This window comes from Bos grunniens, chromosome 17, assembly GCF_055505025.1.
Source record: "Bos grunniens cultivar Pamir isolate PY7600 chromosome 17, Bosgru_T2T1.0, whole genome shotgun sequence".
Lineage (NCBI taxonomy): Eukaryota > Metazoa > Chordata > Mammalia > Artiodactyla > Bovidae > Bos > Bos grunniens.
Window position 1 is genome coordinate 29,136,587 of NC_141181.1, and position 18,146 is coordinate 29,154,732.

General features: G+C 37.9%; 1 protein-coding gene across 16 annotated transcripts in view; it reads left to right on the plus strand.

Moving 5' to 3' along the window:
* Window positions 1–18,146, plus strand: part of SCLT1 (sodium channel and clathrin linker 1) — a 239,554-nt gene that overhangs the window by 60,070 nt on the left and 161,338 nt on the right. For all 16 annotated transcript variants that reach the window (XR_015144274.1, XR_015144271.1, XR_015144273.1 and 13 more), the window contains one exon: window positions 2,442–2,580. Coding sequence is in view for 11 of the 16 variants with exons in the window: in XM_086346748.1 (XP_086202874.1) it covers window positions 2,442–2,580 (139 nt within the window). In the remaining 5 variants the exon portion in view is untranslated. The remainder of the gene's footprint in view (window positions 1–2,441; window positions 2,581–18,146) is intronic.

Below are 18,146 nucleotides of genomic sequence, written 5' to 3' on the forward strand. Positions count from 1 at the left end.
GCTTCCACTGCAGGGGGCGTGTATTCCATCCCTTGTCAGGGAACTAAGATCGTGCATGCTGCACAGAGTGGCCAAAAGATTAAGGGAAAAAAGGGGTAGGAGAGGGCAGAGATATAATGTACGCACACCCTCAGGTAGGTGACCCACAAACTGGAGGATAATCACAGTCACAGAAGTTCTCCCGAAAGAGCAAAGCCAACGGGATTTGAATATTGGAGAGCCAGAGGAAACAGAAACTCCGCTCTTAAAGAGCACACACAGAATCTCATTTGCTCTGAGTCCCAGAACAGAAGCAGTAACTGGAAAGGAACCTGTTAAGACCCACTTGCTTATCTTGTAGAGTCTCCTAGACAGGAAGGGGGCAACTACGATAAAGAAACTGAGGCCAAAAAAGGTTAAGGAACATGTTCAAGGTCACATAGCAAACAAAGTGACAGATCCTGGCTTCTCATTCAGGAAGTTTGGATATACCGCAAGAAAATCAAACCAGTCAGTCCTAAAGGAAATCAGCTCTAAATCTAAATGTTCATTGGAAGGACTGATGCCGAAGCTCCAGTACTTTTGCCACCTCATGTGAAGAGCCAACTCATTGGAAAAGACCCTGATCCTGGGACAGATTGAAGGCAAAAGGAGAAGGGGGAGGCACAGGATGGGATGGTTAGATAGTATCCCCAACTCAAATGGCATGAATTTGAGCAAACTGGGAAATAGTGAAGAATGGAAAGCCTGGCTTGCTGCAGTCCATGCAGTTGCAAAGAGTCAGATACAACTTAGTGACTGAACAACAACAAATTTGCTCTTAACCAATAAGGGTTTTGTTTTTTAAAATTGAAGTATATTTGCTGTACAGTATTATGTGTTACAGAGGAACAATATGGTGATTCTCAATGTTTATACTTCATTTATTGTCTAGTCACTAAGTGGTAACCGACTGTTTTGTGAACCCATGGACTGTAGCCCACCAGGCTCCTCTGTGCCTAGGATTTTCCAGGCAAGAATACTGGAGTGGGTTGCCATTTCCTTCTCCAGGGGCTGTTCCTGAACCAGGGGTCGAACCCACGTCTCCTGCTTAGCAGGTGTATTCTTTACCACTGAACCACCTGTACTTCATTTATTTGTTGTTGCTGTTCAGTCGCTAAATCATGTCTGACTCTTGTGCAACCCCATAGACTATAATAAGCCTGCTAGGATCCTCTGTCCATGAGATTTCTATACAAAAAATTTTGGAGTGGGTTGCCATTTCCTTCTTCAGTGGATCTTCCTGACCCAGGCATTGAACCTACATCTCCTTCACTGCAGGTAGATTCTTTACTGTTGAGCCACCAGGGAAGCTCCATACATCATTTATAGTTAATATAAAATATGGGCTATATTCCTTGTGTTGTACAAGATGCTTTCTTAGCTTATTTTGTATCTAATAAATTGTACCTCTTAATCCACTACCCCTATACTGCATCTCCCCCCTGCCTTCACCCCACTGGTAATGAGATTATTGCCTTGTGACTTTTATTGTATGTGATGAACTTTGTTTTCACCAAAGATGTTTTTAAATTTCAGATTGTATTTTTCTAGTTTCAGTGGAGATTGTAGTATTAGTAGGTAATTCTGTTTAGATTTTTCTATAGGGATGGATGCAATTCCTTTGAGAAATTTTTACCTTGAGATATGTTTAGTATAAATGATGTTTTCTGGTTATAATTATACAAATTCAATATTTTCAAGATTTTCTGATGTTAAAAACCATTTTCCCTTCTGTGTGTATATTATACACCTAATTTTTTTATAATTTTAAATTACCAAAATATTTGAATTTAATGAATATTTTGTAATTTATGAAATATTTATCACTTTTGAAATATTTGTCATTTATGAAATATTTATAATTTAATATATATTAAAGTTGAATTTAAGACTTTCAAAATTACCATCAAGCTTATTTAAGAAAGTGCTGGCAAGTAAAGCCTCTAGTCTTGATTTCATAACCATCAAGAATTTTATTCTATATAAACTGGAACTAGTCAGAAATCAAATGAATTTTGTGAAACACAGTGAAGAAATTAACAAATAATTCTATAATCCCCTTTCCATTTCATTAACTAGATGAAGTTATTATATTTAAATTTTTTCTGAATGACGTGTTTTATCAATGAATCAGGTATAATTTCAGAATTTTATATGTTTGAAAAATTAAAATCTTCCTAGGACAAACTGAATTATGTATCTTTAAATTGAGCAATTTAACTCATTCAAAATTTTGATGTATTTTTTCTTGTGACTCGTTATTCAATGATTTTTAAATACTTGTACATTTAGAGGATGACTTAAAAATGATTTTTGTGTAAACAGTGATTTTTGACCCAAATGTTGATTTAGTTGACCCTGAAACAACAACTACTGTTACTAAAATTAGATTATTGTTGTGTTCACTGTTTGTTCCAAAGGTTGCACAATGAATTAAAAGATGCTGTTGTTGCAAAGCAATTGGAGGCCCTTCCCTTTGGCACAGAGATGGGAAATGAGATATATACAGATGACGAAACAGTCAGGAATCTTCAAGAACAGCTAAAACTGGCCAGTCAGGTGAGTGATATATTTATTATCCTGAATAAACAGAGTTTCTAAAAATCTGTGATCAGCCATTATTTATGAATGATAATAGAATATCGAAATTGTTAGCATGATGATTTTCTACAGTTTGCAAAATAGTTAACAGGTAACAAAACTTGTAATATGTACCCTTGCTGTATGTTACAGTTGCCATGTATATATTTTAATTGAATCCTAATTCTTTTGGCATGATTTTTTGTGTGTTGTAAAATATTGTAATGCAAAAGAAAATTTTTGAAGAAAAGAATCAATTATCCACTTGCCTAAATTTACATTTTTTTCCCATGTTTTCTTCTGATACCATTTTCTTCAGTTTTCAAAGATTATAGAATTATATTTTTCTAAACTTACACTTCTTTTAGAATTATGCTTTTCCTCCTTTTTTCTTCCTGTATGGTTATCAAAATATTTGGGAAGCTATATTGTTTATATCCTGTTTTTAGCATTGTAATCTTTTTGGTTATATATAAGAGAATGTTATTTTAATTTACAATTTTGTATGCCAGGTATCTCATATCTTTTATGGATTTGAATCCCATTTTTATACCTTCCTGTGTTCCTCAGTTTCTTCATTTTATAAATGGGGATTAGAAATTCATTATTAAGGTTTTGATTTTATACTTATCTGTAGGAAGTTGAATTGTCTTTTATTCTTTGGAAAATTGGTTTTGGAATTCTTGGCTTTCAAAAGTGATATCATTTGTTAATTAGATAGGCTATATATACCTTGTTAAGGAGCATTATGTAGCACTGAATTCTTTTTAATATATAAAGGGAAGGAATTTGGAAAGTAATAGAGGGAAAAAAATAATGCGGAAAGCATATTCTTTGCTCTGTTTTAGCCTAGTATTTCAGGAAGAATTTATTAATGTGCATGCATGCATGTCCATTCTGAAGGAGATCAGCCCCGGGATTTCTTTGGAAAGAATGATGCTAAAGCTGAAACTCCAGTACTTGGGCCACCTCATGCAAAGAGTTGACTCATTGGAAAAGACTCTGATGCTGGGAGGGATTGGGGGCAGGAGGAGAAGGGGACGCCAGAGGATGAGATGGCTGGATGGCATCACTGACTCGATGGACATGAGTCTGAGTGAACTCTGGGAGTTGGTGATAGACAGGGAGGCCTGGCGTGCTGTGATTCATGGGGTCGCAAAGAGTCGGACACGACTGAACGACTGATCTGATCTGATCTGATGCATGCATGCTAAATCGCTTCAGTCCTTTCTGACTCTTTTAAGTCTACAGACTGTAGCCCACTAGGCTCCCCTGTCGGTGGAACTCGCCAAGCAAGAAGACTAGACTGAGTTGCCATGCCCTCCTTCAGGGAATCTTCCCCACCCAGGGATCGAACCCATGTCTCTTATGTCTCCTGCAGTGGCAACGGGTTGTTTACCAGTAGTGCCACCTGGGAAGCCCATTAATGTTCACATATAAATAAATAAATGAAAATTAATTTAGACTTCAAAATGCTTTCTAACCAGACATTAAATACCTTTTTAAAGCTGTAGCAGAAGATACATTTCTTATTACTCTTAAAAAATACTGTGACAGACATATATAAAAGAACCCTCACTTGTACACCTTAAATATAGGCAGTGATTGTCAGCCACACCTCAATAAATTCTTAAAAATTTAATTTATAAAAGAAAGCAGAGTGCAGAACTAGATAAGATTTGTAGTTTCAAAAAACAAAACAAACAAAAAAGAATTCTTCTAAAAAGCATCTCTCTGTGGTACTCTTGTTGCTATAATTTCTAACACTCAATTTTATTTCATTTTTTTTTAGTCACATTTGTTCTCATTCCTCACCCCTTTCTCTTTCTATCTTACCGTCTTTGCCTTTCTCCATGTACATCTTGCTTGGTCCCATATTATGTCTCTGAAGATGGTTCTTCCCTTTTGCTACATTTTGGGTTGTTATTTCATAGTAAGTATGGTGAGGTCCAGGTTTGAGCAGTCAAAATTGAAAAAGTTTGTGAAAGAAAATTTTGCCACAATATCTGCAATGTACTTTGTATATAAATGCGAAATTTTAACTGAGTGACAGTTCAAGCAGTTTTATAAAATGTTAACGAATCCATAAAATAATAATGTTAAATGTTAATTCTGCTTATTACTTATACATTCATCTTTATGTATATTACTAAGTTATACGTACAGTCATTTTGGTATCCATCACTAGATTGAAAGACCTTCTTGTCGTGCGTGAAGACTAGGTGAATCCAAACTGAATAAATTGAAAACTAAATACAATGCAATTTATAGTAGAAAATTGAGAGAGAATTCTTTATTATGCTTTATTAAAGCAATAAGTAAAAATAATAAGATTCAAATATCTTCATTTCACAAATATTTATTAGTTGTTCACTATATATGCTGCTACTGCTAAGTCGCTTCAGTCGTGTCTGACTGTGTGACCCCATAGATGGCAGCCCACCAGGCCCTGCCATCCCTGGGATTCTCCAGGCAAGAACACTGGAGTGAGTTGCCATTTCCTCCTCCAATGCATGAAAGTAAAAAGTGAAAGTGAAGTCGCTCAGTCGTGTCCGACTCTTAGCGACCCCATGGACTGCAGCCTACCAGGCTCCTCCATCCATGGGATTTTCCAGGCAAGAGACTATATATGAGACACTGTGATTAGTGTTGATCATGCAGTGGACAATGTTGGCGTCTGCTTTTGTGAAACACGCAAGCTTTTGAAAGAAAAATCTGGTCAAATTTCTTGAGTTTGGTCCCATTCTACTTCCTCACTCTATAATCTTGGGAAATCTTTTTGTGCTTCACCTTCTTCATTTATAAACAGGGATTATAGTAATTCTCCTTCTATGGGGTTCTTAAGATAATTAAAGTTTTAAATCCTCATAAAGCACATAGTGTAATGCCTAGCACATGTGTAAAATAAGTTTACCTATTATTTTTATCATCTTTATTATTATTAGTGCTAAAAAGCAAGGTGAAGAATTAAAATTAGGTGTAAAAAATTCTGTGTGTCTCAAATGTAATTGTTTTGGGAGCCAATAACACTAGTACAATATCAAATGCAGTTCAGTTCAGTTGCCCAGTCGTGTCCGACTCTTGTGACCCCATGAACCCCATGACCCCACTCCCTGTCCATCACCGACTCCCGGAGTCCACCCAAACCCATGTCCATCAAGTCAGTGATGCCATCCAACCATCTCATCCTCTGTCATCCCCTTCTCCTCCTGCCTTCAATCTTTCCCAGCATCAAGGTCTTTTCAAATGAGTCAGCTCTTCACATCAGGTGTCCAAAGTATTGGAGTTTCATCTTCAACATCATTCCTTCCAATGAATACCCAGGACTAATCGTCTTTAGGATGGACTGGTTGGATCTCCTTGCAGTCCAAGGGACTCTCAAGAGTCTTCTCCAACACCACAGTTCAAAAGCATCAATTCTTCGGCGCTCAGCTTTCTTTATAGTCCACCTCTCACATCCATATATGACCACTGGAAAAACCATAGCCTTGACTAGACTGACCTTTGTTGACGAAGAGATGTCTCTGCTTTTTAATATGCTATCTAGGTTGGTTATAACTTTCCTTCCAAGGAGTAAGTGTCGTTTAATTTGATGGCTACAATCACCATCTGCAGTGATTTTGCAGCCCAGAAGAATAAAGTCAGCCACTGTTTCCACTGTTTCCCCATCTATCTGCCATGAAGTGATGGGACCAGATGCCATGATCTTTGTTTTCTGAATGTTGAGCTTTAAGCCAAAGCTTTCATCAAGAAGCTTTTTAGTTCCTCTTTACTTTCTGCCATAAGGGTAGTGTCATCTGCATATCTGAGGTTATTGATATTTCTCCCAGCAATCTTGTGGGAGCTTGTGGATTCCAATCTTGTGGATTCCAGCTTGTGCTTCCTCCAGCCCAGCATTTCTCATGATGTACTCTGCATAGAAGTTAAATAAGCAGGGTGACAATATACAGCCTTGACGTACTCCTTTTCCCATTTGGAACCAGTCTGTTGTTCCATGTCCAGTTCTAACTGTTGCTTCCTGACCTGCATACAAATTTCTCAAGAGGCAGATCAGGTGGTCTGATATTCCCATCTCTTTCAGGATTTTCCACAGTTTATTGTGATACACACAGTCAAAGGCTTTGGCATAGTCAAGAAAGCAGAAATACATGCTTTTCCAGAACTCTCTTGCTTTTTCGATGATGCAGCAGATGTTTGCAATTTGATCTCTGATTCCTCTGCCTTTTCTAAAACCAGCTTGAATATCTGGAAGTTCATGGTTGACGTATTGCTGAAGCCTGGCTTGGAGAATGTTGAGCATTATTTTACTAGCATGTGAGATGAGTGCAATTGTGCGATAGTTTGAGCATTCTTTGGCATTGCCTTTCTTTGGGATTGGAATGAAAACTGACCTTTTCCAGTCCTGTGGCCACTGCTGAGTTTTCCAAATTTGCTGACATATTGAGTGCAGCACTTTAATAGCATCTTTCAGGATTTGAAATAGCTCAACTGGAATTCCATCACCTCCACTAGCTTTGTTCGTAGTGATGCTTTCTAAGGCCCACTTGACTTCACATTCCAGGATGTCTGGCTCTAGGTGAGTGATCACACCATCATGATTATCTGGGTTGTGAAGATCTTTTTTGTACATTTCTTCTGTGTATTCTTGCCACTTCTTCTTAATATCTTCTGCTTCTGTTAGGTCCCTACCATTTCTGTCCTTTATTACAATATCAAGTCCCTCACTAAATACTTTTATTTTGGAGTATTTTGTTTTCTCATATTAGTGTGATTTATAAAAATCCTTCTGGAGGGCAGCTTGGCAGTAAAAGCCTAGAAATGCTTATATCCTTTGACCAATTAATTTGATGGTGACATTACATAGATTTTAGGAACCTGTCCTAAGAAATTGTTATACATAAAAATATATGAATAAATATATTCATTGTAGTAATGTTTTGCTTGTAAAAAATGGAACAATTTTTTTTTTAATCTAAAATATGGAATCATTTCAGTTGTGTTTCTTTTTTCCAAATTATTGGTTATATATTAGTACAGTGGTTCTCAAATTTTAGTGTTTATTATAATCACCTGGGGGCTTATTAAAATAAAGATTGTTACCCTCTCCCCCAAGTGTTTTTTTTACTTTTAATATTTATTTATTTGGTTGTTCTGGGTCTTCGTTGCAGCATGTGGAATCTGGTGTCTTGACCAGGGAATGAACCCAGGCCCCTTTGCACTGGGAGCCTAGAGTCCCAGCCACTGAACCACCAGGGAAGTCCCATCCCCCAAGTTTTTGATTCAAGAAGTCTAGGATATGAGTCAGTAACTTATGTTTCTTATAGGTTCTAAGGTATTGCTGCTAGTCCTTTCAGAACAACTGGTCTAGGAGAATCTGGGCTTTCTACCTAGTATTCCAGATGATTTTTACCATCAGACACATTTGAAAAAATGCAGTTTTGAGATATGAGGCATTTTTATGACTATTCCATTGAAAATAAAATTGTCTTAAAAAAAATAAAATGAATTTAGAGGGTCATTCCACCAGGAATTAGAAATCCAGCCCGAATTCTGGCTCTACATTCTACTTTTGTCTACAGATTTTAAACTGTGTAAGTTTTAGGCAAAACTAATAAAAGGTTTTAGAAGTCAGGATAATGGTTAGTTTTGGAGGATTGTAGTATCAAGAAGAAAGGGGCAACTGGCTTCAAGGTACTGGTAATAACGTTCTCTGTCTTGAACTGGTTGCTGGTCACATGAGTGCACTCACTGTACAAATTTATGATTTGTGTATCTCTGAATGCTTATGCCTCAGAAAGCTTCTTTAGAACTTATAAATGTATTATTTATTTGAAATGTATACTCATTATATTCCAAAAATGCATATCTTTTCACTACACCATCTTACCTACTTATTAAAACTGAGAGAGGAATAGCTCTGACCTGGAATTTAAAAGCTTGGGCTTTAGAGACAGAGAGATGAAGATTTCTTCTTGATTCTGTCAGCAGCTTGCTGAGTGACTCCAGGCAAATGGCCTGAACCTTAGTTTCCACTTTTCTAAAAAAATAATAATGCTTTTTATCTGCTGGCTTAGTTTCTCAACCTTCTTGGTTTAAGAACCCCTCTTCAGTATACTTAAAAATTATTCAGGACTCCAAAAAGCATTTTTTTGTGTGGGATATTTATCATATTACTAAATAAAACTAAGACATTTTTGTTTTATTTTTTTTAATTTGTTAATTTATTTCTTTATTTGGCTGTGTTCTGTCTTTGTTGCTAAGTGGGCTTTTTCTCTAGTTGGGGTGAGCAGGGGCTACTCCCTAGTATAGGCTTCTCATTGTGGTGGTTTTTTTGTTGTAGACAGGGACTCTAGGGCATGAAGGCTTCAATAGTTGCATCACACAAGCTCAATATTTGCAGCTCCCAGGCTCTAGAGCACAGGCTCAATAGTTGTGGAGCACGGGCTTACTTCTTAAGATGTGAGATCTTCACAGACCAGGGATCAAACCTGTGTCTCCTGCATTGCCAAGAAGATTCTTTATCCCTGGGCCACCAGAGAAGACGCTAAAATTTATTCTTTTTTTTTTTTTTTTGTCTTTTTAACATTTTTTTTTTTTTACTTCTTAATTTTATTTTTAAACTTTACAATATTGTATTGGTTTTGCCAAATATCTTAATGAATCCGCCACAGTTATACATGTGTTCCCCATCCTGAACCCTCCTCCCTCCTCCCTCCCCATAGCATCCCTCTGGGTCGTCCCAGTGCACCAGCCCCAAGCATCCAGTATCGTGCATCGAACCTGGACTGGCGACTCATTTCATACATGATAGTATACATGTTTCAGTGCCATTTTATTGAAGGATAATTGCTTTACAGAATTTTGTTGTTTTCTGCCAAACCTCAAAATGAATCAGTCATAGGTATATGTATATCCCCTCCCTTTTGAACCTCTTTCCCATCTGCCTCCCCACCCCACCCATCTAGGTTGATACAGAGCCCTGTTTGAGTCTCCTTAGCCATACAACAAATTCCCATTGACTATCTATTTTACATATGGTAAATGTAAATTTCCACTTTACTCTTTCCATACATCTCACCCTCTCCTCCCCTCTTGCCATGTCCATAAATCTATTCTCTATGTCTGTTTCTCCATTGCTGCCCTGTAAATAAATTCTTCAGTACCATTTTTCTACATTCTGTATATGTACGTTAGAATATGATATTTATCTCTCTCCTTCTGACTCACTTCACTCTGTGTAATAGGTTCTAGGTTCATCCACCTCATGAGAACTGACTCAAATGTGTTCCTTTATATGGCTGAGTAATATTCCATTGTGTATATGTACCATAACTTCTTTATTCATTCATCTGTCAGTGGACATCTAGGTTGCTTCCATGTGCTAGCTGTTGTAAATAGTGCTGCAGTGCACAATGGGATACATGTGTCTTTTTCAATTTTGGTTTCATCAGGGTATAATATGCCGACGAGTGGGATTCCTGGGTCATATGGTGGTTTTATTCCTAGTTTTTTAAGGAATCTCCATACTGTCCTCTCGGAGAAGGCAATGGCAACCCACTCCAGTACTCTAGCCTGGAAAATCCCATGGACGGAGGAGCCTGGTAGGCTGCAGTCCATGTGGTAACTAGGAGTCGGACATGACTGGGTGACTTCACTTTCACTTTTCACTTTCATGCATTGGAGAAGGAAATGGCAACCCACTAGGTGTTCTTGCCTGGAGAATCCCAGGGACAGGGGAGCCTGGTGGGCTGCCATCAGTGGGGTTGCATAGAGTCGGACACGACTGAAGCAACTTAGCAGCAGCAGCAGCATACTGTCTTCTATAGTGTCTGTATCAATTGGCATTCCCACCAACAGCACAAGTGTATTCCCTTTTCTCCACACCCTCTCCAGCATTTATTGTTTGTAGACTTTTTCTTGATGGCCATTCTGACCAGTGTGAGGTGATAGCTCATTGTTGTTTTTGATTTGCTTTTCCCTAATAATGAGCAATGTTGAGCATCTTTTCATGTGTTTGTTAGCCATCTGTATGTCTTCTCTGGAGAAATGTCTGTTTAGGTCTTTTTTCCACTTTTTGAGTGGGTTGTTTGTTTTTCTGGTATTGAGTTGTATGAGCTGCATGTATATTTTGGAAATTAATCCCTTGTCAGTTGGTTCATTTGCTATTATTTTCTCCCATTATGAGGGTTGTCTTTTCACCTTGCTTATAATAAGTTTCCTTTGCTGTACAGAAGCTTTTCAGTTTAATCAGGTCCCACTTGTTTACTTTTGTTTTATTTCCATTACTCTATGAAGTGAGTCATAGAGGATCTTGCTGTGATTTATGTCATCAAGTGTTCTGCCTATGTTTTCCTCTAAGAGTTTTATAGTTTCAGGTCTCACATTTAGGTCTTTAATCCATTTAGAGTTTATCTTTGTGTGTGGTGTTAGGAAGTGTTCTAATTTCATTCTTTTACATGTAGCTGTCCAGTTTTCTCAGCACTGTTTATTAAAGAGGCTGTCCTTGCCCCATTGTGTATTCTTGCCTCTTTTGTTGAAAACAAGGTACCCATAGGTATATGGCTTTATCTCCAGGTTCTCTATCTTGTTCCATTGGTCTATATTTCTGTTTTTGTGCCAGTACCATACTGTCTTGATGACTGTAGCTTTGTAGAATAATCTGAAGTCAGGAAGGTTGATTCTTCTAGCTTGATTCTTTCACAAGACTGCTTTGGCTTTTGGGGGTCTTTTGTGTTCCATATGAATTGTGAAATTTTTTGTTCTAATTCTGTGAAAAATGTCATTGGTAATTTGATAGGGATTGCATTGAATCTGTCGATTGTGTTAGGTAGTATAGTCATTTCCACAATATTGATTCTTCCTACCCAGGAACATGGACTATCTCTCCATCTCTTTATGTTGTCTTTGATTTCTTTCACTGGTGTCATAATTTTCTGTGTTAGAGTTCTTTTGTCTACTTAGGTAAGTTTATTCCTAGATATTTAATTCTTTTTGTTGCAATGGTGAATAGGATTGATTCCTTAATTTCTCTTTCTGATTTTTTAACTTTTACTGTATAGAAATGCAAGTGATTTGTGTGTATTGATTTTGTAATCTGCAACTTTACTAAATGTACTGATTAGCTCTAGTGATTGATAGTATCTTTTGGGTTTTCTATGTACAGTATCCTGTCATCTGCAAACAGTGAGAGTTTTCAGTTCAGTTCAGTCGCTCAGGCATGTCCAACTCTTGCAAGCCCATGAATCACAGCACGCCAGGCCTCCCTGTCCATCACCAACTCCAGGAGTTCACTCAAACTCATGTGCATCGAGTTGGTGATGCCATCCAGCCATCTCATCCTCTGGCGTCCCCTTCTCCTCCTGCCCCCTCCCAATGAGTCAACTCTTCGCATGAGGTGGCCTAAGTATTGGAGTTTCAACCTCAGCATCAGTCCTTTCAATGAACACCCAGGACTGATCTCCTTTAGGATGGACTGGTTGGATCTCCTTGCAGTCCAAGGGACTCTCAAGAGTCTTCTCCAACACCACAGTTCAAAAGCATCTATTCTTCGGCACTCATCTCTCTTTGTAGTCCAACTCTCACATCCATACATGACCACTGGAAACACCATAGCCTTGACTAGATGGACCTTTGTTGGCAAAGTAATATCTCTGCTTTTTAGTATGCTATCTAGGTTGGTCGTAACTTTCCTTCCAAGGAGTAAGCGTCTTTTAATTTCTTAGCTGCAGTCACCATCTGCAGTGATTTTGGACCCCAGAAAAATAAAATCTGACCCTGTTTCCCCATCTATTTCCCATGAAGTGATGGGACCAGATGCCATGATCTTCGTTTTCTGAATGTTGAGCTTTAAGCCAACTTTTTCACTCTCCACTTTCACTTTCATCAAGAGGCTTTTTAGTTCCTCTTCACTTTCTGCCATAAAGGCGGTGTCATCTGCATATCTGAGGTTATTGATATTTCTCCCGGCAGTCTTGATTCCAGCTTGTGCTTCCTCCAGCCCAGCATTTCTCATGATGTACTCTGCATAGAAGTTAAATAAGCAGGGTGACAATATACAGCCTTGACGTACTCCTTTTCCCATTTGGAACCAGTCTGTTGTTCCATGTCCAGTTCTAACTGTTGCTTCCTGACCTGCATACAAATTTCTCAAGAGGCAGATCAGGTGGTCTGGTATTCCCATCTCTTTCAGAATTTTCCACAGTTTATTGTGATCCACACAGTCAAAGGCTTTGGCATAGGCAAGAAAGCAGAAATAGATGTTTTTCCAGAACTCTCTTATTTTTCGATGATCCAGCGGATGTTGGCAATTTGATGTCTGGTTCCTCTGCCTTTTCTAAAACCAGCTTGAATATCTGGAAGTTCATGGTTGACGTATTGCTGAAGCCTGGCTTGGAGAATTTTGAGCATTACTTTACCAGCATGTGAGATGAATGCAATTGTGTGGTAGTTTGAGCATTCTTTGGCATTGCCTTTCTTTGGGATTGGAATGAAAACTGACCTTTTCCAGTCCTGTGGCCACTGCTGAGTTTTCCAAATTTGCTGACATATTGAGTGCAGCACTTTCACAGCATCATCTTTCAGGATTTGGAATAGCTCAACTGGAATTCCATCACCTCCACCAGCTTTGTTCGTAGTGATGCTTTCTAAGGCCCACTTGACTTCACATTCCAGGATGTCTGGCTCTAGGTGAGTGATCACACCATCGTGATTATCTGGGTCGTGAAGATCTTTTTTGTACAGTTCTTCTGTGTATTCTTGCCACTTCTTCTAAATATCTTCTGCTTCTGTTAGGTCCCTACCATTTCTGTCCTTTATCGAGCCCATCTTTGCATGAAATGTTCCCTTGGTATCTCTAATTTTCTTGAAGAGATCTCTAGTCTTTCCCATTCTGTTGTTTTCCTCTATTTCTTTGCACTGATCTCTGAGGAAGGCTTTCTTATCTCTCCTTGCTATTCTTTGGAACTCTTCATTCAAATGGGAATATCTTTTCTCCTTTGCTTTTTGCTTCTCTCCTTTTCACAGCTATTTTTACGGCCTCTTCAGACAGCCATTTTGCTTTTTTGCATTTCTTCTCCATGGGGATGATCTTGATCCCTGTCTCCTGTACAGTGTCATGAACCTCACTTCTTTTCCAATTTGGATTCCTTTTTTTTTTTTCCTTCTCTGATGGCTGAAGCTAGGACTTCCAGAACTATGTTGAATAATAGTGATGAAAATGGACACCCTTGTCTTGTTCCTGATCTTAAGGGGAATACTTTCAGTTTTTCACCATTGAGAATAATGTTTGCTGTAGGCTTATCATATATGGCCTTTACGGTGTTGAGGTAGGTTCCTTCTAAGCCCGTTTTTTGAAGAATTTCAATCATAAATGGTGCTAAATTTTTTCAAAGGCTTTTTCTACATCTATTGATATGACTATATGGTTTTTATCTTTCAATTTATTAATATGGTGTATCACATTTATTGACTTGCATATATTAAAGAATCCTTGCATCCATGGAATAAACCTAACTTGATCACAGTATATGAGCTTTTTGATGTGTTGCTGAATTCTCTTTGCTAAAATATGTTGAGGATTTTTTCATCTATGGCCATCAGTGATACTGGCCTGTAGTTTTCTTTTTTTGTGTGTTGTCTTTCTCTGGTTTTAGTATCAGGGTGGTGGTGGCCTCGTGGAATGAGTTTGGAAGTGTTCCTTCCTCTGCAATTTTTTGAAAGAGTTTAGAAGGATAGGCATTAGCTCTTCTCTCTAAATGTTTGATAGAATTCTCCTGTAAAGCCATGTGGTCCTGGGCTTTTCTTTTTTAGGATATTTTGTTCACAGTTTCAATTTCAGTGCTTGTAATTGGGTTCTTCATAATTTCTATTTCTTCCTGGTTCAGTCTTGGAAGTTTGAACTTACCTAGGAATCTGTCCATTTCTTCCAGGTTATCCATTTTATCACCATATAGTTGTTCATAATAGTCTCTTATAATCCTTAGTATTTCTGCATTGTCTGTTGTAACCTATCCTTTTTCATTTCTAATTTTGTTGATTTGATTCTTCTCTCTTTTTTCCTTGATGAGCCTGGCTAAAGGTTTATCAATTTTATTTATCTTCTCAAAGAACCAGCTTTTAGTTTTATTAATCTTTACTATTGTTCTTTTGTTTCTTTTTCAATTATTTCTGCTCAAATCCTTAGGATTTCTGTCCTTCTAATTTTGAGGGTTTTTTTGTTCTTCTTTTTCCAGTTGTTTTAGGTGTAAAATTAGTCTATTCGATGTTTTTCTTGTTTCTTGAGGTAGGATTGTCTTGCTATAAACTTCCCACTTAGAACTGCTTTTACTGCATCCCATAGGTTTTGAGTTGTCGTGTTTTCATTGTCATTTGTTTCTAGAAATTTTTCAATTTCCCTTTTGATTTCTTCTGTAACTGGTTGGTTATTTCGAAATGTGTTGTTTAATCTCCATATGTTTGTGTTTTTCACAGTTTCTTTTTTGTAATTGATATCTAGTTTCATAGCATTGTGGTCAGAGAAGATGCTTTATATGATTTCAATTTTCTTAAATTTACTGAGGTTTGATTTGTGACCCAAGATGTAGTCTATCCTGGAGAATGTTCCATGTGCACTTGGGAAGAAGGTCTTCTGCATTTGGATGGAATGTCCTGAAGATATCATTGAGATCCATCTCATCTAATGTATCATTTAAGACTTGTATTTCCATATTAATTTTCTGTTTTGATAATCTGTCTGTTGGTGTGAGTGGTGTGTTAAAGTCTCTTACTATTATTGTGTTATCATCAGTTTCTCCTTTTATGTCTCTTAGTGTTTGTCTTATGTATTGAGGTGCTCTTATGTTGGGTGCATAGATATTTACAATTGTTATGTCTTCCTCTTGGATTGATCCCTTGATCATTATGTACTGTCCTTCCTTATCTCTTGTAATATTCTTTATTTTAAGGTCTATTTGTCTGATATGAGGATTGCTACTCCAGCTTTCTTTAGCTTCCCATTTGAATGGAATATATTTTTCCATCTTCTCATTTTCTGTCTATATGTATCTTTAGGTCTAAGGTGGGTTTCTTGTAGACAGCATATTTATGGGTCTTGTTATTTAATCCGTTCAGCCAGTCTGTGTCTTTTGGTTGGAGCAGTTAATCCATTTACATTTAAAGTAATCATTGATATATGTGTTCCTATTGTCATTTTCTTAATTGTTTGGGGTTGAGTCTGTAGATCCTTTTTCTTTTATATTTCTTGTCTATATAAGTCCCTTTAAACATTTGTTGTAAAACTGGTTTGGTGGTACTGAATTCTCTTAACTTTTGCCTGTCAGAATAGATTTTTATTTCTTCATCAATTTTGAATGAGATCCTTGCCAGGTACAGTAAGCTTAGTTGTAGATTTTTCCCTTTCAGTACTTTAAATAATATCCTGCCATTCCCTTTTGGCCTGCAGAGTTTCTGCTGAAAGATCAGCTATTAAACATATGGGGTTTCCCGTGTATGTTACTTGTTGCTTCTCCCTTGCTGCTTTTAATATTCTTTGTTTGTGCTTAGTCTTGGTTAGTTTGATTAGTATATGTCTTGGCATGTTTCTCCTTGGATTTGTCCTATATGGAACTGTTTATGCCTCTTGAACTTGATTGACTATTTCCTTTTCCATGTTGGGGAAATTTTCAACTATAATCTCCTCAAAAATTTTCTCATACCCTTTCTTTTTCTCTTCTTCTGGGACCCCTATAATTCAAATGTTGGTGCATTTGATATTGTCCCAGAAGTCTCTGAGACTATCCTCAATTCTTTTCATTCTTTTTACTTTATTCTGCTCTTCAGAAGTTATTTCCACTATTTTATCTTCCAGGTCACTGGTTCTTCTGCTTCAGATATTCTGCTTTCAATTCCCTCTAGAGTGTTTTTAATTTCAGTAATTGTGTTGTTTGTATGTTTATAATTCTGTGTCTTTGTTAATTGATTCTCGTTATTTTCTCCATTTTGTTTTCAACGTTTTTGATCATTTTTACTATCATTATTCTGAATTCTTTTTCAGGTAGTTTGCCCGTTTCCTCTTCATTTATTTGGACTTCTGTGTTTTTAGTTTGTTCCTTCACTTGTGTAGTATTTTTCTGCCTTTTCTTTATTTTTTTTTTTTAACTTACTGTGTTTGAGGTCTTTTCCCAGGCTTCAAGGTTGAATTCTTTCTCCCTTTTGGTTTCTGCCCTCCTAAGGTTTGTGTAAGCTTCATATAGGGTGTGATTCGTGCTGAGTTTTTGTTTGTTCGTTTGTTTTTCCTCTGACGGGCAAGGCTGAGTGAGGTGGTAATTCTGTCTCTGATGATTAGGTTTGTGTTTTTTTTGTTGTTTGTTGTTTAGATGAGGTGTCCTGTACTACTGGAGGTGCTACTGATGGTTGGGTGATGCCGGGTCTTGTATTCAACTGATTTCCTTTGTGTGAGTTCTCATTCTTTCATACTCCCTAGGGTTAGTTCTCTGGTAGTCTAGGGTTTTGGAATCAGTGCTCCCACCCAAAGGCTCAGGGCTTGATCTCTTCAATGACCCTCGTCAAATTGGTGTAGCCAAAATGCCATTATGTTTCCTCTTAGGGATTTTTCGTCCACAGACCCCAACTCTGCTCTGGATCTCATATCTGACCTATCAGAGAACAGCATCTGAAATTGAGAAGTGGTACCCATCCTTCTAATTCATGCTGAGCCCAGTAGAGTAGAGATGGGAGAGGCTGGATGGTGTTCCCAGACTGTCCTCCGAAACTGATTTCCCTGGGCGTCTTCCTTGGAGGGGACTGTAGAGACCCACACTCAGAAAACGCTGCTTAGTTTGGCATTTAAATCCAGCAGGCCAGTAATAACACTCATACTGCTTAAAAGTTTTCTGCTTTCCTCCTCCAGGCAGAAGGGGTCTTTAAAGAACGAGGAACTGGGAAAGCCCAATTCCTCAATGAATGAATAAGGTTTTTGCTCTGCTTTGTGGAGGACTATCCTGGTTCTTCAGATGGTAAAGAATCCACCTGCAATGTCCCTAATATATTTTTAATTGAAGGATAATTGCTTTACAATATTGTGTTGTTATTTTCTGCTATACTTCAACATGAATCAGCTGTAGGCATACTTATGTTCCCTCCCTCTTGAACGTCCCTCTCACCTCCCATCCCATCCTACCCCTCTAGGATGTCACAGAGAATGGGTTTGAGCTCCTTGAGTCACACAGCAAATTCCTACTGGCTTTCTGTTTTACATATGGTAGTTTATTGTTTCCATGCTAGTCTCTCCATTCATCCCACCTTCTCCTTCCCCCCAGCCCCATGTCCACAAGTCTTTCCTCTATGTCTGTGTCTCCATTGCTGCCTGCAGGTGGGTTCATCAATACCATTTTTCTATATTCTGTGTTGTTACTGTTCAGTCTCTCAGTCATGTCCAATTCTTTGTGCAGCACTCCAGGCTTCCCTGTCCTTCACCATCTCCCAGTTCAGTTCAGTTTAGTTCAGTTGCTCAGTTGTGCTAGACTGTTTGCGACCCCATGGACTGTAGCACTCCAGGCCTCCCTGTCTAT